Source organism: Coturnix japonica, chromosome 4 (genome assembly GCF_054131305.1).
Source record: "Coturnix japonica strain WE chromosome 4, WE-NBRP24, whole genome shotgun sequence".
Lineage (NCBI taxonomy): Eukaryota > Metazoa > Chordata > Aves > Galliformes > Phasianidae > Coturnix > Coturnix japonica.
The window spans coordinates 18,788,482-18,806,060 of record NC_140666.1 but is presented as its reverse complement, the minus strand read 5'-3'; the positions used below and the strand labels follow the sequence as shown (position 1 = coordinate 18,806,060).

The following is a 17,579-nucleotide window of genomic DNA, read 5'->3' as shown; positions in this document are numbered from 1 at the left end:
GCAAAGCCTTTGATGTGTCATTAGAGCCCCTGTCGTTACCTGCCTCGTGCTGCAGGATGAGCGAGAGCCGTGGTCCAATTTCTGGGATGCAAAAAGTAATAATCCTTCGGTGTACGCATGGCACAAAAACATGACAGCACCCTGCGCAGCAAAGCCAACCTTGTTTATGCTGAGGATATTGCTTGAGGTTTGTCCTGATTTCTCCTCCAGGAGATTCACTAATAACCACAGTCCGGATGGATAGGTGGTGTCCATGGTTCAGGCTGAGCTCAAAATCTAGGTTAGGTTTAATTGCTGGGGTTTGAGTTTGAAAGCCATGTTGCTACTGGAATCCTTGTGGTGGATATAAAAACACCAGATTCACACTGCAGCCCCCAGAGATTTCAGCCCATGATGGCAGGAATGCAGGGAGATGAGGTGATCTCTGAAGATTTCTCTCTCTTGGGACAGCATGCAGAAAACCAAGCCTGGAAAATAGGTCGTTTTTTTGCCTTTGGATCCACACTGGAAACAGTTTGGAAGAGAGAAGCTTCAAACTGGCTCTGCAAACATCAGCCCATCTAATCAGCTGTGTGCATTCTCAGCAGTCTGCTTTGGTCCATTTGTGCTGTTGTCCATAACTAAGGCCAAAGTGGTATGAAGCCAGAGAGCTGTCACATAGTCTGAAGTGCCCAGAGGAGCTGGTTCTGTGGTGTCTGAGCTGCTCTTCTGGCAAAGAATTATGGTTGCACCTCCATCATGTGGAGTAAAGACAGTATCCAGAGCCATGGCCCAGCAGGACTTCAAGTGCCCTGCACATCTCTATGCCTCACTTTGCCTCCTGCTATGCCCCTAATTCAACCAGGGCTTCACTTCTCCTTTCCAGGTGCACATTGCTTTCTGCAGTACAGGTTCCTAAGGCACGCAGCTGAATGCGTCAGCCCGACAGTTAAAGAAAACATCCTCTGAGTGCATAACTTGAGCACGTATTGTCTGGGAAGCACTCTGACAATAAGCACAAAGACTCAACATGCCACTCCGACAGCCCCTCTGAAGAGCAGAAGAGCTCTTTAAAGCCTGGATTCATACAGTCGAATCCCTTCAGCACAGCATCAAGTTTTCTCTGTTTTCATGTTTCAAGGCCAGGAAGAACCAAAACATTATCGATGTGCCCCACACAATTTGAGGCAGAGATTACATCCAGAGATTGCTGCAGCAGCCGAGTTTTTGTCCATGCCTTATGTAAATCCATACGCAATCCCCGGTTTGCTGCACTCAGCTCTGACACTGGTGCTTTGAGGCCCTGGCTGGGCTCTGTGAGCTGCTCAGATCATGTAGGAGCTCCAGAACAAGACAGCAGAGGCAGGGTTACATGGTAAGGCTGTGTTTCCTGCACCCTCTAAGGCAGCTGGAGCAACAGGGAAGAGGCTGAGGGGTCAGTAACTCTGTCCATAGCCCAGCAGCCAGAAGGAAGGTAATAGAGAAACACCATTTTGTGCAATGGTCACAAAGGTCATCTCATCACCCTGGTGCCAAACCTGAGCCAAGGTTCAGATGTCTGCACTGTTGGCACTGCACTGATCTGTGAGGAGTCTGTGCTGTGACTAAAGGCAGTTTCTGGATGCCCATTTACAGTGGGTGTGTGACTCCTTGAAGCTCAGATCAGTGACAAAGAGGCTCACTTCGGGAGTTATAAATATTGTCACACAGGTGTAATTTTTCTGGATGCATGTGTCAGATGTTCTGTTCCACCAGAGCAACTTCATCCATAAATGTAAGCCTTGACTAAGAGAAGTTGGCTTTCACAGCAGGATAAATAGCAAGAAACATGTCTCTAATTGCACATCAGCAGAGCTGATCCCTCAAGGATATTGGCTGGTACAAGGTAAAGGAAAAGGATATGTCTCAGGAGTCAAACTGCATGGCAAAGTTCCAGTCTTGACTGAACCTGGAAGGGACTATCTGGGCCAGAGGCAGCACGCAGCCCTGACAGCCCTGCCTGTCTGACCTGACAGCAGGAGGTCCACATGCACTATGGCTCTAAGTGATGGGCAATACAACATGTAATAAAATATCTGGTCCTCATCTGAGCAGGATGTTCACCTTGCGAAGATATATATTTAAGAGGGACAAGAGCAGACACAAAGGTGGTTCCTCTGTGGCTTCCTTCATCCCCCCTCCTTCCATGGGAATGGGCTAAGCTGGAGGATGAACCGAATTTACTTAACAGCCCCCATGACTCTGCTTCCTTCAAGAAGCTCATTCCCAAAAGCCTCATGAAGCAGGCACATGCCCAGCCCTTAATGGAAGAGCAAATTCAATACTTTCTCTGTCACACAAAACTTGCTGAAGGTAATGGCTGTTTGCTGAATAAAGAACAAGCGAAGTGACATAAAAACCCTGAAATTAGGTCTTTTTTTCTGCCTTATGCCAGTAGTTCCTCTAATACTGTACAGTCAGACAATGATACAAACTGGGGGAGTGTTAGTCATCCACACGCAGGTCAGCCTGCCAGAAACAGAACTGAGCCCTCAAGTCAAATTGGGCTTCTCTCTTCATTTACCCCATCTGCCTTGGTAACATGAGATCCCTAATGTTCAGAGACCCAAACCCCCAGGGCACTGGAAAGATTAGCTCATATCTGAGAGCTGCTGCACAAAAGCAGAGCATTGTTTATCAATGTAGGCTGTAAAACTTGCTGACATCGTAGATAGCGCTGCTATGAAGAGATGAAATCCTGACTGGTCCTCAAAAAGCAGAGGTGAAAGAGCAGCATCTCAGCCAACCAAACCCACAGAGAGGTGTGTTAATAGTCTAGATTGGCTTGAAGATGGAGGCAGAGAGAATAATTTTTGAAGACAAAAATGCACACCTTTCTGTAAACACCAAAGCACCATATCTGAGCATCTATTAGTAGCTTGCTGCTTCATTTATAGGTCTATTTACCTTGGAAAGTGGATTTGCACATCAACCCCAGGTGGCAAACATTATTTACATGGGTGAATAGCTATCAAGCATATAGGAACCTCTTGACAGTTCCTGAATGAACACATACTTAACCCAATCTCCACCTGTCGCAGTCTGTGATAAGTGTATGTACCAGAGCTGTTCGTGAGAAATGCAGAGCATTCCCCAAGCATGGTTCCCAGCAACCACCCATATGCAGAAGGAAGGCCTCACTGCTGGAGCTCACAGCAGAATAAGACAGCACGTAATGCAGCCTGAGAATTCATGCTGCACATGGCTGCTGCAAATGTGCTGAAGTTAAGGACCAGTGATGCTACATAGGTAAGAAATAAGAATAGTAGATCCCTAGGATAGCAGTGGGATGACACTCTGCAATGCTAACAGTCAGTGAGAGTCCACACAGCTGTCACATACCCTTCAGGTCCCATTATAGCTTGCATGTGTACCTAGAAGACCCTGTCCCAGAGCCACAAACTCACCTCATTGTATACAGGAGCGTGCCGTTATCCACGAGGCGCAGCAGCTTGTTGGGTGTTGTCATGTTATGGGCAACAGATTTCTTCCCATTGTGGAAAAAAGTATCGGGAGTCCAGATCTTACTGGCCAGCAGGTTGTTCAGAGGAAGGATCTTCATGGGACCATCGAATTTCAGCCTCTCGTCTCTCCAGGATTGCCGGAAAAAGACATCAATGGTGTACTCCTTTGTGGAGAAAGGAGAGAAAAGTGAGTCTTCCCCTTTCTGCAAACACCTCTAATACTTCACAGTCAGTGATACAAACTGGGGGAGCATTTGTCATCTACAAATATGTCAGACAGCCACAAGTCAGGCCAGAGCATCAAAAACCCTACAGCCCAGTGGTGACCCCAAGGCAAAATGAGATTAATATGTGGTGCTCGCATGTTGGCTGCCATTCCTCTCAGCCATGCCACCTCGTGCCCTTTCTGGGCTCGTGTCGCTTAAGGGAACTGCCTGATTCCATCAGCATGAGCAGCTCCACTGCTCACCTCTGTGACACACGCCTCGACCTGCTAACAAAGGATCTCATTAGTCCACAACGTTTTCAGAGAGAGAAGGGGACTTTGGAACATCTGTCCCAGCTGTTCTTCCCCTGCCGCTGCAGTTTCATAGTCTTTATTTATGGGCTCCTGGAGGCTGCAGAACCAACTAAACTTATCACTGTGAGTGATTTCTTTCCCGCAGCTCTTCTCAGCAGCATTTAAAAGCTGCTGCACATCACTTTCCTATAGGTCACAGAAATTCCTACAGGTTTTGCAGCAGATGGCAGCTAAGCAAAAGCATCTCGGTAAAGAAATTCAGCCTCACTCCTTGGCTACAGAGCCATTCTGCCCAAACATGAAGAGAAAAAGAGAGAAAACTATGATCCCATGGCTCTTACCCATAGGGGATATTCCACCCCTCCACAGAAGATGACTCCCTTAATGGTCTTAAGTTCAGTAAAGTCATCGGTCCAAATGAATGAGTCTGTATCCAGCTACAGGAGGTAAGTCTGCTAAACTACTTATTGGGATAAGAGCTATCTTATTTAGAACCCTTCATTTCTATTAAAGCTAAGGAAACACTCCCAAAGAAAAGAGATACCATGTAGATATTTTTCCCCTCTTTTTTTTATCCTTCTTTTCCACAAGAGCATCATTTCCAGGTCACTCCTTCCAAGGAACACACTAACTTCTAGGCTATGTTCTTCTCTGCCTCATAGAAGTAACTGAGCACATGACAACTGAGTCCTCCTGATTCCATCCACCAAAGCATTAAATTCTCTTGATTACTTATTATTGTTATTTTTTCCCTCAAATTTCCTGGGGACTATGGCAAAGCTGCAGGAGCTCACTACTGAAGATTTGGGTGTATGACAGGTCCCATCAGGCTCTTCTTTCCCAATCAAACTGAAAGTGAGACAAGAAGTCCCTCGGAGCATCTCTGGGCTAAAGCACACACGTCCTCCTCCGCACTTCGTTACCAGCTGCTGTCCTCCACGCTGCACAGCGGCTCTACCTGCCTCTCCTCCATCATCATAATTACAGTCTGTGTCTGCATCACGATGCACAGGAGCAGCTTTCCATCGGGATGAGTAATGGCTGTGGGAGGGACGGAGCCAGCTCATCAGGCAGATATGAGTGGGGAGGGAGGGACTTCCCTGCTCCAGAGATGAAAGGAACCCCTGCGGAGGAGCCGGGCTCTCCCCACGCTTCCCGGGGTGATGGGGTTTTTCTCACACATCCCTGAGAACATTTAACACCAGTACAGCACGCTCAAACACATTTGCCACGCATTTGTAAAATACACAGAACCAAAGCACGCATGGGGGGAAATAATTCACTATTCTTTAACTGTCTCCCCAATTTCAAATTCATTCTGTCAAATCACATCGTGGAGAATACCTTCCTCTTTCTGATACCTCAAATTTCTTCTTCACAGTTCATTATACACGCTCCCTTAATCAAGTATGCTCCACCTTGGAAGTAATTATCAGATACTCCCCACGGGCTAAGATTGCTGAATGTATTATGGGTCTCTGCTGCAGCAGGATAGGGAGAGAGATGTAGAGAACTCAGATGAGATTCATACTCAACATTAAGTTAACTTTTCACCCCAGAAGAATTGGTCTTTTCAAAGCCACATGGGGTTGTGTGGTGGGGCTAGCACTGCAGAGACGCTTAGTTCTCCACCAGACTGTTGTCAAGGCAGCCAAACAGATGCTCACAACCACCTGAGCACAGAAAAATTAAACTTTCCCCTCTTTAGAGTGGCTGCAGGAGGCTGGAGGACATTGCTAGGCCCAACTGGAGAGGGCAGTGGCTCCCTGCAAGTCCAACGCTTCCCGCTGCCCGGCCCTAGATCCCATCTGGAGAAGGGTCCAGCCATAAATGCAATGTCCTCACATGACAGCCCCAGCCAGGCAGCTCATGTGCAGCGGGGCGCACATGGAACCCAGACCGCAAGAAGCGCTGTTGAGAAAGCTCACTATTAATTATGCTCCACAGTCCTGTTTTAATTAGAAGACAAACTGATGTGGGAATACAAGCCTAGATTCAGACCTCAGGCCTTTTCATTAATAATTTTCCCTGAACATGTCAAAATATTGCAGTCAGTTCACTCTTTTTTTCTGCTTTGCCTCCTTTCTGGTTCAAGCACTGGGGACTTTGTTGGAGGAATCCATCCTCCTCTGGCACTGCCATCCACACATGCCAGGTCTGAGTGTTCTCCCTTCTCCCAGGACCAAGCAACCCTCCGCTGCCAGGCAGCTTCCCAGTGGCACTTACCATGTCTGTGTCTGAGACGGGGCCAAAACTTGTCACGTAAATATCTGTCTTGACTTCAGTTACACTGTCTGGAGACAAAAAGAAAGAGAAAGAAAGAAAAAAGGAGGAAAAAGCAATTAGATGACAGAGTTCGTTGTCCAAGAAGGAGGCTGGGTTTTGGTGTGGTGTGTTTTCATGGTAGATGCCACCCTGGCAAAGCCCTTGGTGAGCTGGCACCACGCTCCCTACGGCACCCAGCATGACAGTTGCCTTTATCACCTGCAATTGAGCAAATACATCTCTGAGCAGCTCTACTGCTCTCCACTTACACCAAGATGAGTTTGTCCTATGCAGCCTAGTGCTGTGTATTTACGAAATGCATGCGGCTGCTCAATACTCAACACAGTACAGATCCATTTTCAGTACAGAAGTATGTGCTGAAACGCCTTTTAATCTGCAATCCCTTTGTGCCTCCCAGCCTGATAAACAGCCGAGCAGTGTTCTACCAGTTTTAGGAATCGTGGGCTTTGTTACAGCTTCAGGCTTGTTTGTACATAAAAAGAATCAATATTCGGATTGCCTTTTTTTTTTCTCAAGCCATGCTTGCTGTTCTCCTGACAAGCAGCTGCTCCTGTAAAGCTGCTGGCCCCATGCATTGCACAAACAGTGTGCTGCCCTCGTGGATGCTGATCTCTAGACACTGCCACTGCCTCAGTTACTTCTTTAGCAGCAAAACTTGGGGCAGTGTTACTCATGTGCCTTCAGGTCGAGATGAACTGAAGTGCTGCCCCAAACAAGGCCAGCAGCAGGCATTATTCACGCCAAGCAGAACACACATTGATCGCATTTTGACTCCCTTCATTACAGTCTCGGCATAAATTGCTAAATCAAGTCTCTGTTGCTGTCCCAGTTTGCAGGGAAAACAAGGCACAGCAAGTGGGTGACATTCCAGATTCACATCGCTATGCTCTCTGCCCACTGGGTTATACTGGAAGATGATGAATGAGATGAGTTCAGCACTACGCCACCATAAATCCTTTCTGCTTTAGGGATAGATCATGCAGTCGTGCTCCTTTTGTATAGCACTGGCTGGCTGGGAGCTACTTTCCCAATGGAAGAATCAATTTAGAGCCACAAGTAAGAGCTTTATTATATATATTTATCTGTAGTGTCTCATTGTGGCTACTGCAGCAGCTTTGAAGGTAGCCTGGATGGCCCATTGCTCAGCTCAGCTACGGAAATCCTTCCATCCTCTGACAGTTATTTTGCTGTATTATGAAGCTTAGCTTTGTGCTTCAAAGTTTTGTATCCAAAAATAAGATAATGCATTCTGTCAGGGTTTTCTCCTTAATGGCTCAACTATACGTATACATGTCTTTAGTTATTATGGCTGGCGAGCATCTGACGCAGCCTGTGGCTGGTATTATTGTGCTATATAAGTAACCCTTGATCTTGCCTGGATGTGATAAAAAGAAGGTTAAAGAGAAATATGTATGCAATACATATCTTTCTGAAACACCCAGAAGCAAATGAGACAGCATCCTGAACAAAGTGAACTCTGTAAGACTTAAATACTCAGGGTATTCTCTCCACCCTCCTCCAAGCTAGTCCCCAAATGAGATATGAAGCAGAGAAGAAACCTCCAGTGAAGTGAGGCTCTTTAACGTATGCTGCAGGAGAAAACTCATTATATTCCAGAGAAAACACAATATTTCTCCCTCCCCTCCTCTTTTCCTGGTGTTCAGCTTGCTCACCATAAATAATTTGCAGCTGTACATCTCAGAGCAGCTCCACCACTGGCCATGCAATGCAGCAGCCAGGTGAGCTTGGTAGGAGCTCTGCATATTGCAGGGCAGCTCCATCACTGGTACATGCTGGTGCTGCAGGCTCAGAAACTGGATTATTGATCTGCCCCAGAAAACTGGGGACATTGGGCTCCCTACACCCCAAAAAGCAGACTGAGCTTTCCCATCAATATGTGCATCTAAAGCAGGGCAGGAACTGGCCAGGATCCAGTGGGATTTTTGAAACTGAACCATTCCTGAGCAAGCAGAGATTTCAGCAGAGCAGGAGAAAAACACCAGCAGAGCAGTTCCAGCCACTGAGAGTCGCTTCCTGCCTGATGCTGCAACCTGAGGGTGCCTGCACTGCTCACAGCCATATAACAGTGAGACCTCCATGCCCCTACATCCCCAGCAAGAAGGATCTGCACACACCTGGGCAGCATCAGAGCAGAACTGCCTGCTCCACTTTGAGAGCTATATCAGGGACACCCCAATTCCTTCCCAGCCCGCAGCCTGGCTGCCTTGCCCAGATGCCAACAGAGATATGATAACTAAGCAGAGGGTTAGGTGTTATACCCAGACCTGTTGCAGAACACCTACGAGTACCATGTTACCAGCTGCTGCCACCTGAGGACTGGGAATAGAAGACAACACCTGGAAACAGCTATGGGACTAGAAGAACTAGGGATTTTGGTGCTCAGCATTGTTGAACCTGGGTAGAGTAAAGTCAGCCAAGTGGCGTGTCCTGCTCTTGAGACATTTAGAACCATAGAATCAGTGAGGTTGGAAAAGACCACTAATATCATCTAGTCCAATTGTTGACCCATCAGCACTGCCCCTTCTCTACCAGGCACAAAGTCCCTCCCTGTGGGTAATGCTTTGCTCCCACTGCACACATCCCACTGCTGGGCAGATTTGCAATGCAAATGTAAAACAAATGCTGCAACATTCCTTCCCACAGCGTTACCATGGCACTCCCTACACCTGCCTGCTCCTTAAAGCTGCTCCTTTCTTTCTTCAGGAATTTTGCTATGTCCCCTGTGCAGGCAACAAACCCTCTATTAGCATTATGCAGAGGGCTGGATTCTGCCACCCCATGCCAGCAGGGCGGGCTGCCTCCCTTTCATACGCAGTGTAAAGCACTGCTTTGGGGTTCCCATTCCACAGCAACCACTCGCCCATTCTCTCCCAGCCCTGGTTTCTCTGCACGCAGCCAGGCAGAGGCGGGCATCCCCCTCCCCGCACTCCCCCCTTTAAGTGCTCACAGCTCCCCGGGCCCGTGAGGAGATGGTTATTATTTACCAAATGACTGAGTGCTATTTTTACTCGCTTCTTGGAAGCTCTGGGAGCAAGAGGCAGAGCCGGAATACAAATCACTGCGCCTCTCTCCTCCCGGCTGTGGATGGCAGCGCTGCCTCGAGCGCTTATAGGGGGGCTCAGGGGCGGGGGAGGGAAGGGCTGTGAAGGCTCTTAGTAAAACGTCTTGATGCACTCATCAAGTGCTGCTTATTTAAGAATCTCAGCCGTCTTATAACCAACTCGTCCGGTTGGCTCTGGATGTGCCGAACACGGTCACGTTTCCCAGCCGGGCTTCCCGGAGCCGTGCCGTCAGTCTGCAGAGTGATGCACCGGAGGTTCCCCGCTGCTGCGTGCTTCTAAAAGGGGGGCAAAGCCTCAGCAGCTCCGTGCTGGGGATTCCGGGCTTCCATGCTGACGTAGGGAAGACTGCGCAGCCTCAGCTCACCGAGGAGCAGGGCGAGAGAGGGACGGGGGTTTCTGAGATAACCGCAGCAAGCAGAGAGCAGGACGGTGCTGTCGCAGCATCCGAGAGTACCAGCCCAAAATCTGCTCACGGAGGTTTTCTGCATGCATGTGGTGAGGGCAGAGTCACCGTGCAAAGAGAAGGGATGGCACAGCCATCCCTGCAGCACATCACCCAGAGCAAGCGTGCTGGGCGGCATGTTGCATTAGAACCCAGCACCTCCAGGAAGGGAAACACAGAAGGGCAGCCAGTACAGCCAGCCCCACCTCCTGCCTTCCCTCAAGCTCTTGCCTCACTAACTAATAAGCAGCAGCAGATAATTTTTGCAGCTGCTTTTTGGGTGTCTTCATCTTAATTTTCTCAGCTTTTTACTGAGGGGATTTAATTTCCTTCCAGTGTCAGCCTCGGGAACAAAGGAGGAATAGGACATGCTCTCCTCCCACATCCTGTGCTGCAGCCCCAGGAGAGCAGCCTCTGAGCTGACCCATGCCATTGCCATTGGCTGTGCTGCCCTTGGAGGTGGCATACTGCAACCTCAGCCCACACCTCACCCTGAGCCCCCTCCACTTTCTGGCATCCTGGTCCCACTGCACCAAACTCAGTGTCTGTATTTCCAAATGCCATTTGGCTGCTTTAGTGCCTCAGCATCCTTGAATACGAAATGACTTGTCCAGAAGCAGTGGCCACTCTCATACCACATGCATGTACCCAGTTTTCATGAATTCATCCCCAAATTGGATGGCAGCATGCACAGGTACGCCAAACAAAATAAGAATATACAAGATCCTTAGGCCATCTAATCTGCCTTCCTTACAGAGGAATAAATAGACCACCACCTCTATGAGCAACACAAACAGTAGAGAGCTATGTGATGAAGCTTGCTGTCTCCAAAGAGGGGGCAATCCTGGAGGCAGGTGCCAGACTATCTGCCTCTCTCTAGTGAGGACAGAAGGAGAAGAGTGTGAGGGTCTCATGGATGAAAGCTGACATTAGCCTCCTGCTTCCACCTATAAAGGGCAATGGGACAATGGGGTTAAAAACAATGGGATGCTCACCCACTGCAGAGTGGGGTCAGCCAAGGACTGTGCACGGGGAAACTTGCTCTCCGCAAAATAAACCACAGGGAGAGGAAAGAAACAATATAAATGTCTGAAATAAATGTCTTATCTCAGCAAAAGCAGGGGTGAGTAAAAGCCTGCAGGGGATTGCCAATGAAACGTTTGGATCAGATCCGTATCTAGCTCTGCCTATATGTCATCAACTATTTGTCTAATGCGGTTTGCTTGGCTGTTAGCTTGTTTTCAGAAGCAGCCTCACAAAGTGGAGATAACTCAGCCCATGTAAGGGATCTGACCCACCTCCGTTACACTTCTGGTGACTGCTGAAGGCTTGGGATCAAACAGACGTCACAAACGTAAAGGAATCAAAGCTGTTGGTCACTTCCCTTGCAAATATCAGCTGGCTGCACCCAGAGCCCTTTACAGAAAATGGACAGGGGACCAAGAGGTGAGCCAGACACCACCTAAGAATGGTATGTCCAAGACTTACTCCATACCTATAAATGCCCATCCCCAAGGAAACCTGTGCCACCTGGGCACGAGCTCTGCAGGTTACATGGGGAGGGTCAGCTTAACCTTTAGAACAGAGCAGCCTCCTTGTTCCAGAGCCTCACACCAGCCGATCCCATCCAGTAACCCTTTCTCTTACTTTTTCCATTCATCTGCATTTTGCAGAAACTTAACATCTTGGAGGTACCTGTTTTTCTACCAGCCTTTGTTCAGATCAGCAAATCAGCTCTAGAGCTTTCAGAAGACAAAAGGCAGAAAGCAAACTGTGATAAACCTCACCCCATTAAGAGCCCAGGCAGAAAAAAACTACCAAAAAGGCTTCACAGAACCACGCTCACGGCTCACATAATTTAATTTAGCTTTCCCTCACTGCTCCATGTAGACACACACACATATTCTTATTACTGCATTAAATGAGTGACATCAAATACAGGCTCAGAGGCTCAAATCAGTATATGGTGCAAGCTTTTGACAATATATAAATATATATAAATTAAAATATCCATGCAGGGAAGAGTCAGAAGAAGCAACGTGTGAGGATGTGCAGTCATAGAGGCTTCACACACAGCCCTCATCCTCACACATCCAGACTACAAACAGCGACTACAAATTAGCTGAGCTATTTTTGCTTCAGACAGAAACAAGAGAATGAACAAAGCTACTGTAGTTACTATTTTAAGGACTCAGGACACCCTCAGATGCTGTAAAGACAGAGGAGGAATATGTATGTGTGAGCGTGCTTTTAGAGCTCCAGCTCTTTGAAGCCCTGTGGTAATGGAAGAGGGATGCTACACAAACATGTTTGTTAAATATTATAAGTACAGCAAGAAAATGTATAAATGTTGATTAGAATACATAACACAACACATTCAGTACTGATATCTGCCCTCAATAGCTCAGCCAGGGTTGCCTGGAGAAGTCAGTCCTGGCATGGGCACAGTGTGGCCCCTTCTACCACAACCCCTTTGGGTTGTCAGACACTCTTCCTAGCTCAGACTCAGGAAGCTCTTATTAACACAAACTCGCCCCTGAGGCCCCCAAAGGCCGTTCAAATGCTCATATAGGAGCTGCAAAAACCTCAGCACACTGCCAGTGGAATCCTCAGCTTTGTACTGATTGCTGAGGTCTGTAACTCGTCAGATCTCCAAGAAACAAATAACATGAGGGTGAAATACAGAACTGCTACTGCTAACCTGACCATCGAGATGCAGGAAACCACTGGAAAGGCTGAAACACTAGGAAACAAGCAGGAAAAAAAATATCAGAGAGACTTGCTGCATTACATTAATTTTATGTCAATGCAGAGGGAGTGAGAACAATACAAGCTCTCTGGAGCATGTGGGTTGCAGGCTGAGTGTGAGCTCTGAGCCCACCGGCAGTGCCAACCTGCTCTGGAAGAGACACACATCTCTGCCGTGCCTCAGTTTCCCCCACATCCCTTAGCCTCAGCACTGCTTTCATGTGTCCCTGGCTGTACCTTGTCCCAGGCTGTGTGATGGACAGCAGTGCACAAAAAGCAACAAAAGCAAAAGGAAGCAGCCCCTGGGGCTTGCTGTATGGCTCAGAGCAAAAGTCCATTTAATTCTCAAGCCTGTCCCCCGAGGCCAGCGCCAGGTACAGAGTGAAAGATACAAGCAAACCATAGCAGGGAGCAGCACGGTAATTTGCACGCTGGATCCCTTATTTCCCCTGTGAGCTCCTGCCTGACATGTCCATCAGTGGGAGAACTCAATCAGCCCCCACAGCAGCGTGCTGCTAGTGACGCTGCAGGCATCCTTCATTGATCACAAGGTAGTGGCACACACCCCAGCATTGCCTTTGCCTTTCTGAAGGCTGAGGCAAGGTTTCGAGGTGCTGTTTCTCCCCTCCGATGCATGGCTTGCTTGGCTGCACAGCCACTGCTTTCAGACAACAGCACTGCCTGTCCCATGGGCATGAAGGCTCTTCTCTTACTGCATTACACAGGGCAATAAATACTGAATTCTCAGCCCTGCCCATTACACGAGTTACGATGTGCTTTACCACACTCTGACACTCCCCACAGAGAAGCGCAGAGGGCAGATGCCTCCAGATGTGATTTTTAATTTCCTTTGCCGGGGATAATGTTTTCTTGTTTTAGCAACATGAGTTCAAAGCATCCCAGTTCCCATAGCAACTCCCTGCTTCCATTTAGATGTCATTTCTCATCCCATCCCATCAGAATTAGACATCTCCTCACAGAAGTTTTGAAGAAATGCCTTCCTCAAATATGTATTTATTAGAGGCACTGTATGCCAGTGTTCTTTACTGACATGTTTCTTGGCGATTTGCAGCCTACAGAGGAAAGAGCTGTCTCCAGAATATGTTGGCTGCCACGCTGCCTTTTCTCTGCCTGTTTTCAGCAAAGACTTTTTACTTGTCACATTAATATTAGCTAGAACCTGCTTTCTCTTTGTCTCCTTTTGTTCCCCTCAGTCCCCCTTGTTCCCATCACTCCCCATGCCCAGCTCCTTGCTGGGGTTGCCTGTGAGTTCTGCAAATACACTGTAGGAACCCAGTACTGGGCAGGGGCTGAGCCAGGCTCAGTCCCACACAGTTCCTCTGTACCCATCTCTCTCAGGCTCCAATGCAGCAAAAGGCAGTGGCAGAGACATAGCATCAACCTCCAAGGAAAGCTGTATTCCCAGGGCAATTGATACCTACAGATCCCCTCTTCACCTGCAGGAATAGCACTGCAGCAGGCCTCAGAACACTTAGATAACAAACAAACAAAAAAGCAAAAATACAAACCAAAAACCAAAAAAAAAACCCAAAGGATTGCAAAATAGAAACTATTCTAAGAACCTCTCAGCCTTGTAAGCTCCCTTCCAAGGTAGAGTAGTAGCAGAAGCTCCAGTTCCCTTTCTGCCTGCAGCTGCTCCAGCCCTGCTGCACCCCAGCAGAAGGGATGAGGGAGAGAAGTAGTGATGTTGCACTGCCCATAGTCAGTGATCCCTGCTAGCACCACATCCAGCACCTCCCACCAGTGCACAGCACAGAGGCAGTGCTGGTCTTGGAGGCCATCCCGGCAGGAAACCTACATCAGAGCTCCCTAATAGAGCTGTAACATCACAGCTTCAAATTGCCTGCCACCAGGAGACAAATCCAGGCAGGCAAATCGCTGGGAGCTGCAAGGATCCAGCTGATGAAGCTAATCCCAGACATATTTAAATGAAAAGGCCCAGGGAGCCTTGCTCAGACCCTACACGACCCCTTGAAGCTCACTGCTTTGCTCCAATCTTGGGTGCAACCTGAGCAGAAACAAGGCAGAGAATAGGGATCAGGCCCCACTAGCCCTCAGCAAAGCTCCCGCTCATGTCACACACAGATAAATGTTACCATTGCCCCCCAGAGAAGTCGCTCCATGTTTTCTTAGCCCAGCCTCCAGCATGGACATGCAACCCAGGGGACACTTCTTGCTGACTCCAGGCTTCACATTAATTGTGCCGTCCCACCAGCCATTAATCAAATGTCTTCCACTGGCATTTTTATTGAAAATCAATTTAATAAAGTAGGTGGGAGTCCACATGCCTCCATAACACCAGATAAATATTCATGGAGGCTTGTGCTGCTTTAGCTAAACGAGATTTTTAAAATTAACTGGTGCAATTCCCATGCTTCTTAATACAGAGCTTGGCCTGTCCTTGTTCGTGGTGCTCGGTGGCATACCAAGGAACAGTGCCTTGCTTTCAGGCCAACACCTATTAGCAAGGATGCTGTCATTAGGAAGATGAGTCTGCTGGGGTCACTGTGACCTGGTGCAAATCCCCAGAGCCACAGCTGGATTCAGGAGAGCTACCTGGAGTGCAAACCTCACGTTAAGCCACTAACAGCGTGGCCACCATTTCTACCTCCGCGGGTGTGCCATTTGATTAATGCTTTTCCCTCCTTGTTTAAGCAACTGTTGTGCTCCAAAAGCAAATGAAAGCCATGGGAAATACTTCTGGATGCTTATTGAAGGAGGTGAAAAGCAACCAAGCTAACACATCAGTGAAACACACCCACGCAATGCTTCGAAATGCACAGGGCACAAGAGCTGGGGGAGAGCCAAGAACCAGGCTCACACCGAAGGAACCCACCTCTCTTATGCAGCACCTGCATCCAGCACTCACCCTCGGGCAGCCCCTTGCTGCGGGACAGCAGTGCCCAAAGCTCCTTCCTGTAGCTCTCCCCCACAGAGGCAGCTATTAGTGTCCAGATGGAAGAATAGTAAAACCTGACACATTGATCAAATTGAGTAGAAAGGCAGGGATCCAGACAGCCCTTATCAGTGTGGGACTTTTATGGTGTCTAACAGCTTCATTGTTAACTGGAGCAGCGAGGAGCTGCGGCTTCCAAAAAGCAGCAATGCAGGGCAATTCAGCTGCTGCCAGGACTGCTGTCACGTTATCCGAGTGATACCCTACTCTTGAAAGGCAGTTCTTTGGAAATCAAGTGCATCATCACTTTGCCTCTGCTATTAACGCAAACTGACTTGTTTTCATCGTTACAGCCTCGACCTAATTCCCCGTGCACGCGCTCCCTACAGTGGCTCAGATCTCTGGACAGGATTTGCTTTCTCTGTGCTTTCATGACATGAAGGCTGTGACTAGCCCCAGAAAGCCTAGGACCGAGAAAAAGGTGCAAAGAACACTCCCTGCTCTCCCAAGGCAGTTTCAACCTTGTTTCCAATGTCCCAGCTCCAGGCTAGAGATGAATACAGCCCACAGACTGCAATCCTAACTCCCTCCCCTTATCCCTAGAGGTGAACAGCACCCACTTTCCAATCCTACAAGAGTCCAGGTACTGAGTTCCTCCTCATCCACATCATCTGCTGTGGGGATTGCCCTGCAAAACCCCAAGCCTACTGATTTCCCCCCCCCGTTCATGCAGCTGTCCTTCCAAGAGATCACCTGTGCTGGAGACAAACTGCCTGTCAGCAAACAGCATTAAATACAGGGTATCATGTTCAACAGATAATGGCATGCTTTTAGTTTATTCTCTCTTGGATGCAGGTCACACAGCTAATGTCATCTCCAAACACCGAAATCTTGGATGTGAAAAGGTAATGCTTAATTGCCTTGAACAGCAACTCTTGTATTGACTCCAGCAGCAGGCCCATAAATATTAATACGGCTATATTTAGCCCCTTTCAATTATACATACAAAATTAAACATCTTTCTGGGAACAAATCAGTCAGGATAGGGTTTGGGTTTTCTTCTTCCCCTTTTTAATGCATCGTGCATCAAAATAATAATCCTGATACAGCTGTGGATTAAAAAAAACCACACGCAACAAACAACAAAACAGTGGATGGAGGCAGAGGCTTGAAAATACTCCCACCTGCCTCAAACAACTGTTCAGCACATATTCACACCAACTGCACTCTTCCAACCCACCCCATCTTCTTCTCTTCCTTCCCATGTACTCCCTTCAGTCCCATCCCTACCTGGGTAGAGGTGGGGTTCCCATCTACACCATGGCCATGCCCAAGTAGTGCCTTCCACAGCAGAGGAGCTTCTAGTTTGTACAAAAATCACATCGCTACCCTCCTGATGTGCAAATTAATTATACCTTGCTTTCCTTGCCAAAGTGGACCTAATGGTATTAGCGTTACATGACAAAGAAAAGCCATCAGAAAGGCTTTCTCGTAATGACAGTGAGATCGATGGGAGAAGAAGAGCTGAGGTTTCCTACTTTTGTTCTTTAATGCTCCCACAGGCAGGCAGGATCCTTTTCTAGGAAAAGATGTTTCCAAATTCTCAGCATGAGAACAGGTACATCTCTCCTGAGGGAAGTGCTCTGATCTCTCTAACTGGAACACCTCTAATTTAATTCCCACACGTACAAGTCCTCCTATAGAAAACAATGTCTGAAACAAGTTTACACCCTCGTTTTTGGCACAACAGTGGCTGTAAGTGGTTAACACAGCATATACAGCACTACAGGAGACGTGTCTTCAGGTAAGCACGAATTCAGGACTGCAAAACTCTGACCTGGTCTGTGTGAGCGCAAATCACTTCCTCAATGCAGAGCCTTTGCCACATTACCCCTTTGCAAACCGCAGTGTGTGGGGGTTTATTGTTATTGCATCCCTTCCCTTACAAAATTTAGCAGAATTGCAACCGAACCCTTTGAAAAGAAGCACCTGAAATTACTTTTGCAGCTGAAATAATGCCTCCTGAATTTTCAATTTATTTTCCTCCAGCCGTGAATCATCCCATCCACTGATTCAATCTGAACTTTGTCATCAATGGGAT

The 17,579-nt window shown here is 47.9% G+C and overlaps 1 protein-coding gene across 3 annotated transcripts in view; it reads right to left on the bottom strand.

Annotated features, from left to right (window-relative positions):
* The window catches only part of LOC107312871 (gamma-aminobutyric acid receptor subunit alpha-3), a 69,725-nt gene that overhangs the window by 34,805 nt on the left and 17,341 nt on the right, over positions 1-17,579 (bottom strand). For all 3 annotated transcript variants that reach the window (XM_085544664.1, XM_015860684.3, XM_085544663.1), the window contains exons 4-5: positions 6,229-6,296; positions 3,426-3,646 (exon numbers count right to left, since the gene is read on the bottom strand). In XM_085544664.1, coding sequence (XP_085400790.1) covers positions 3,426-3,646; positions 6,229-6,296 — 289 coding nt within the window. The remainder of the gene's footprint in view (positions 1-3,425; positions 3,647-6,228; positions 6,297-17,579) is intronic.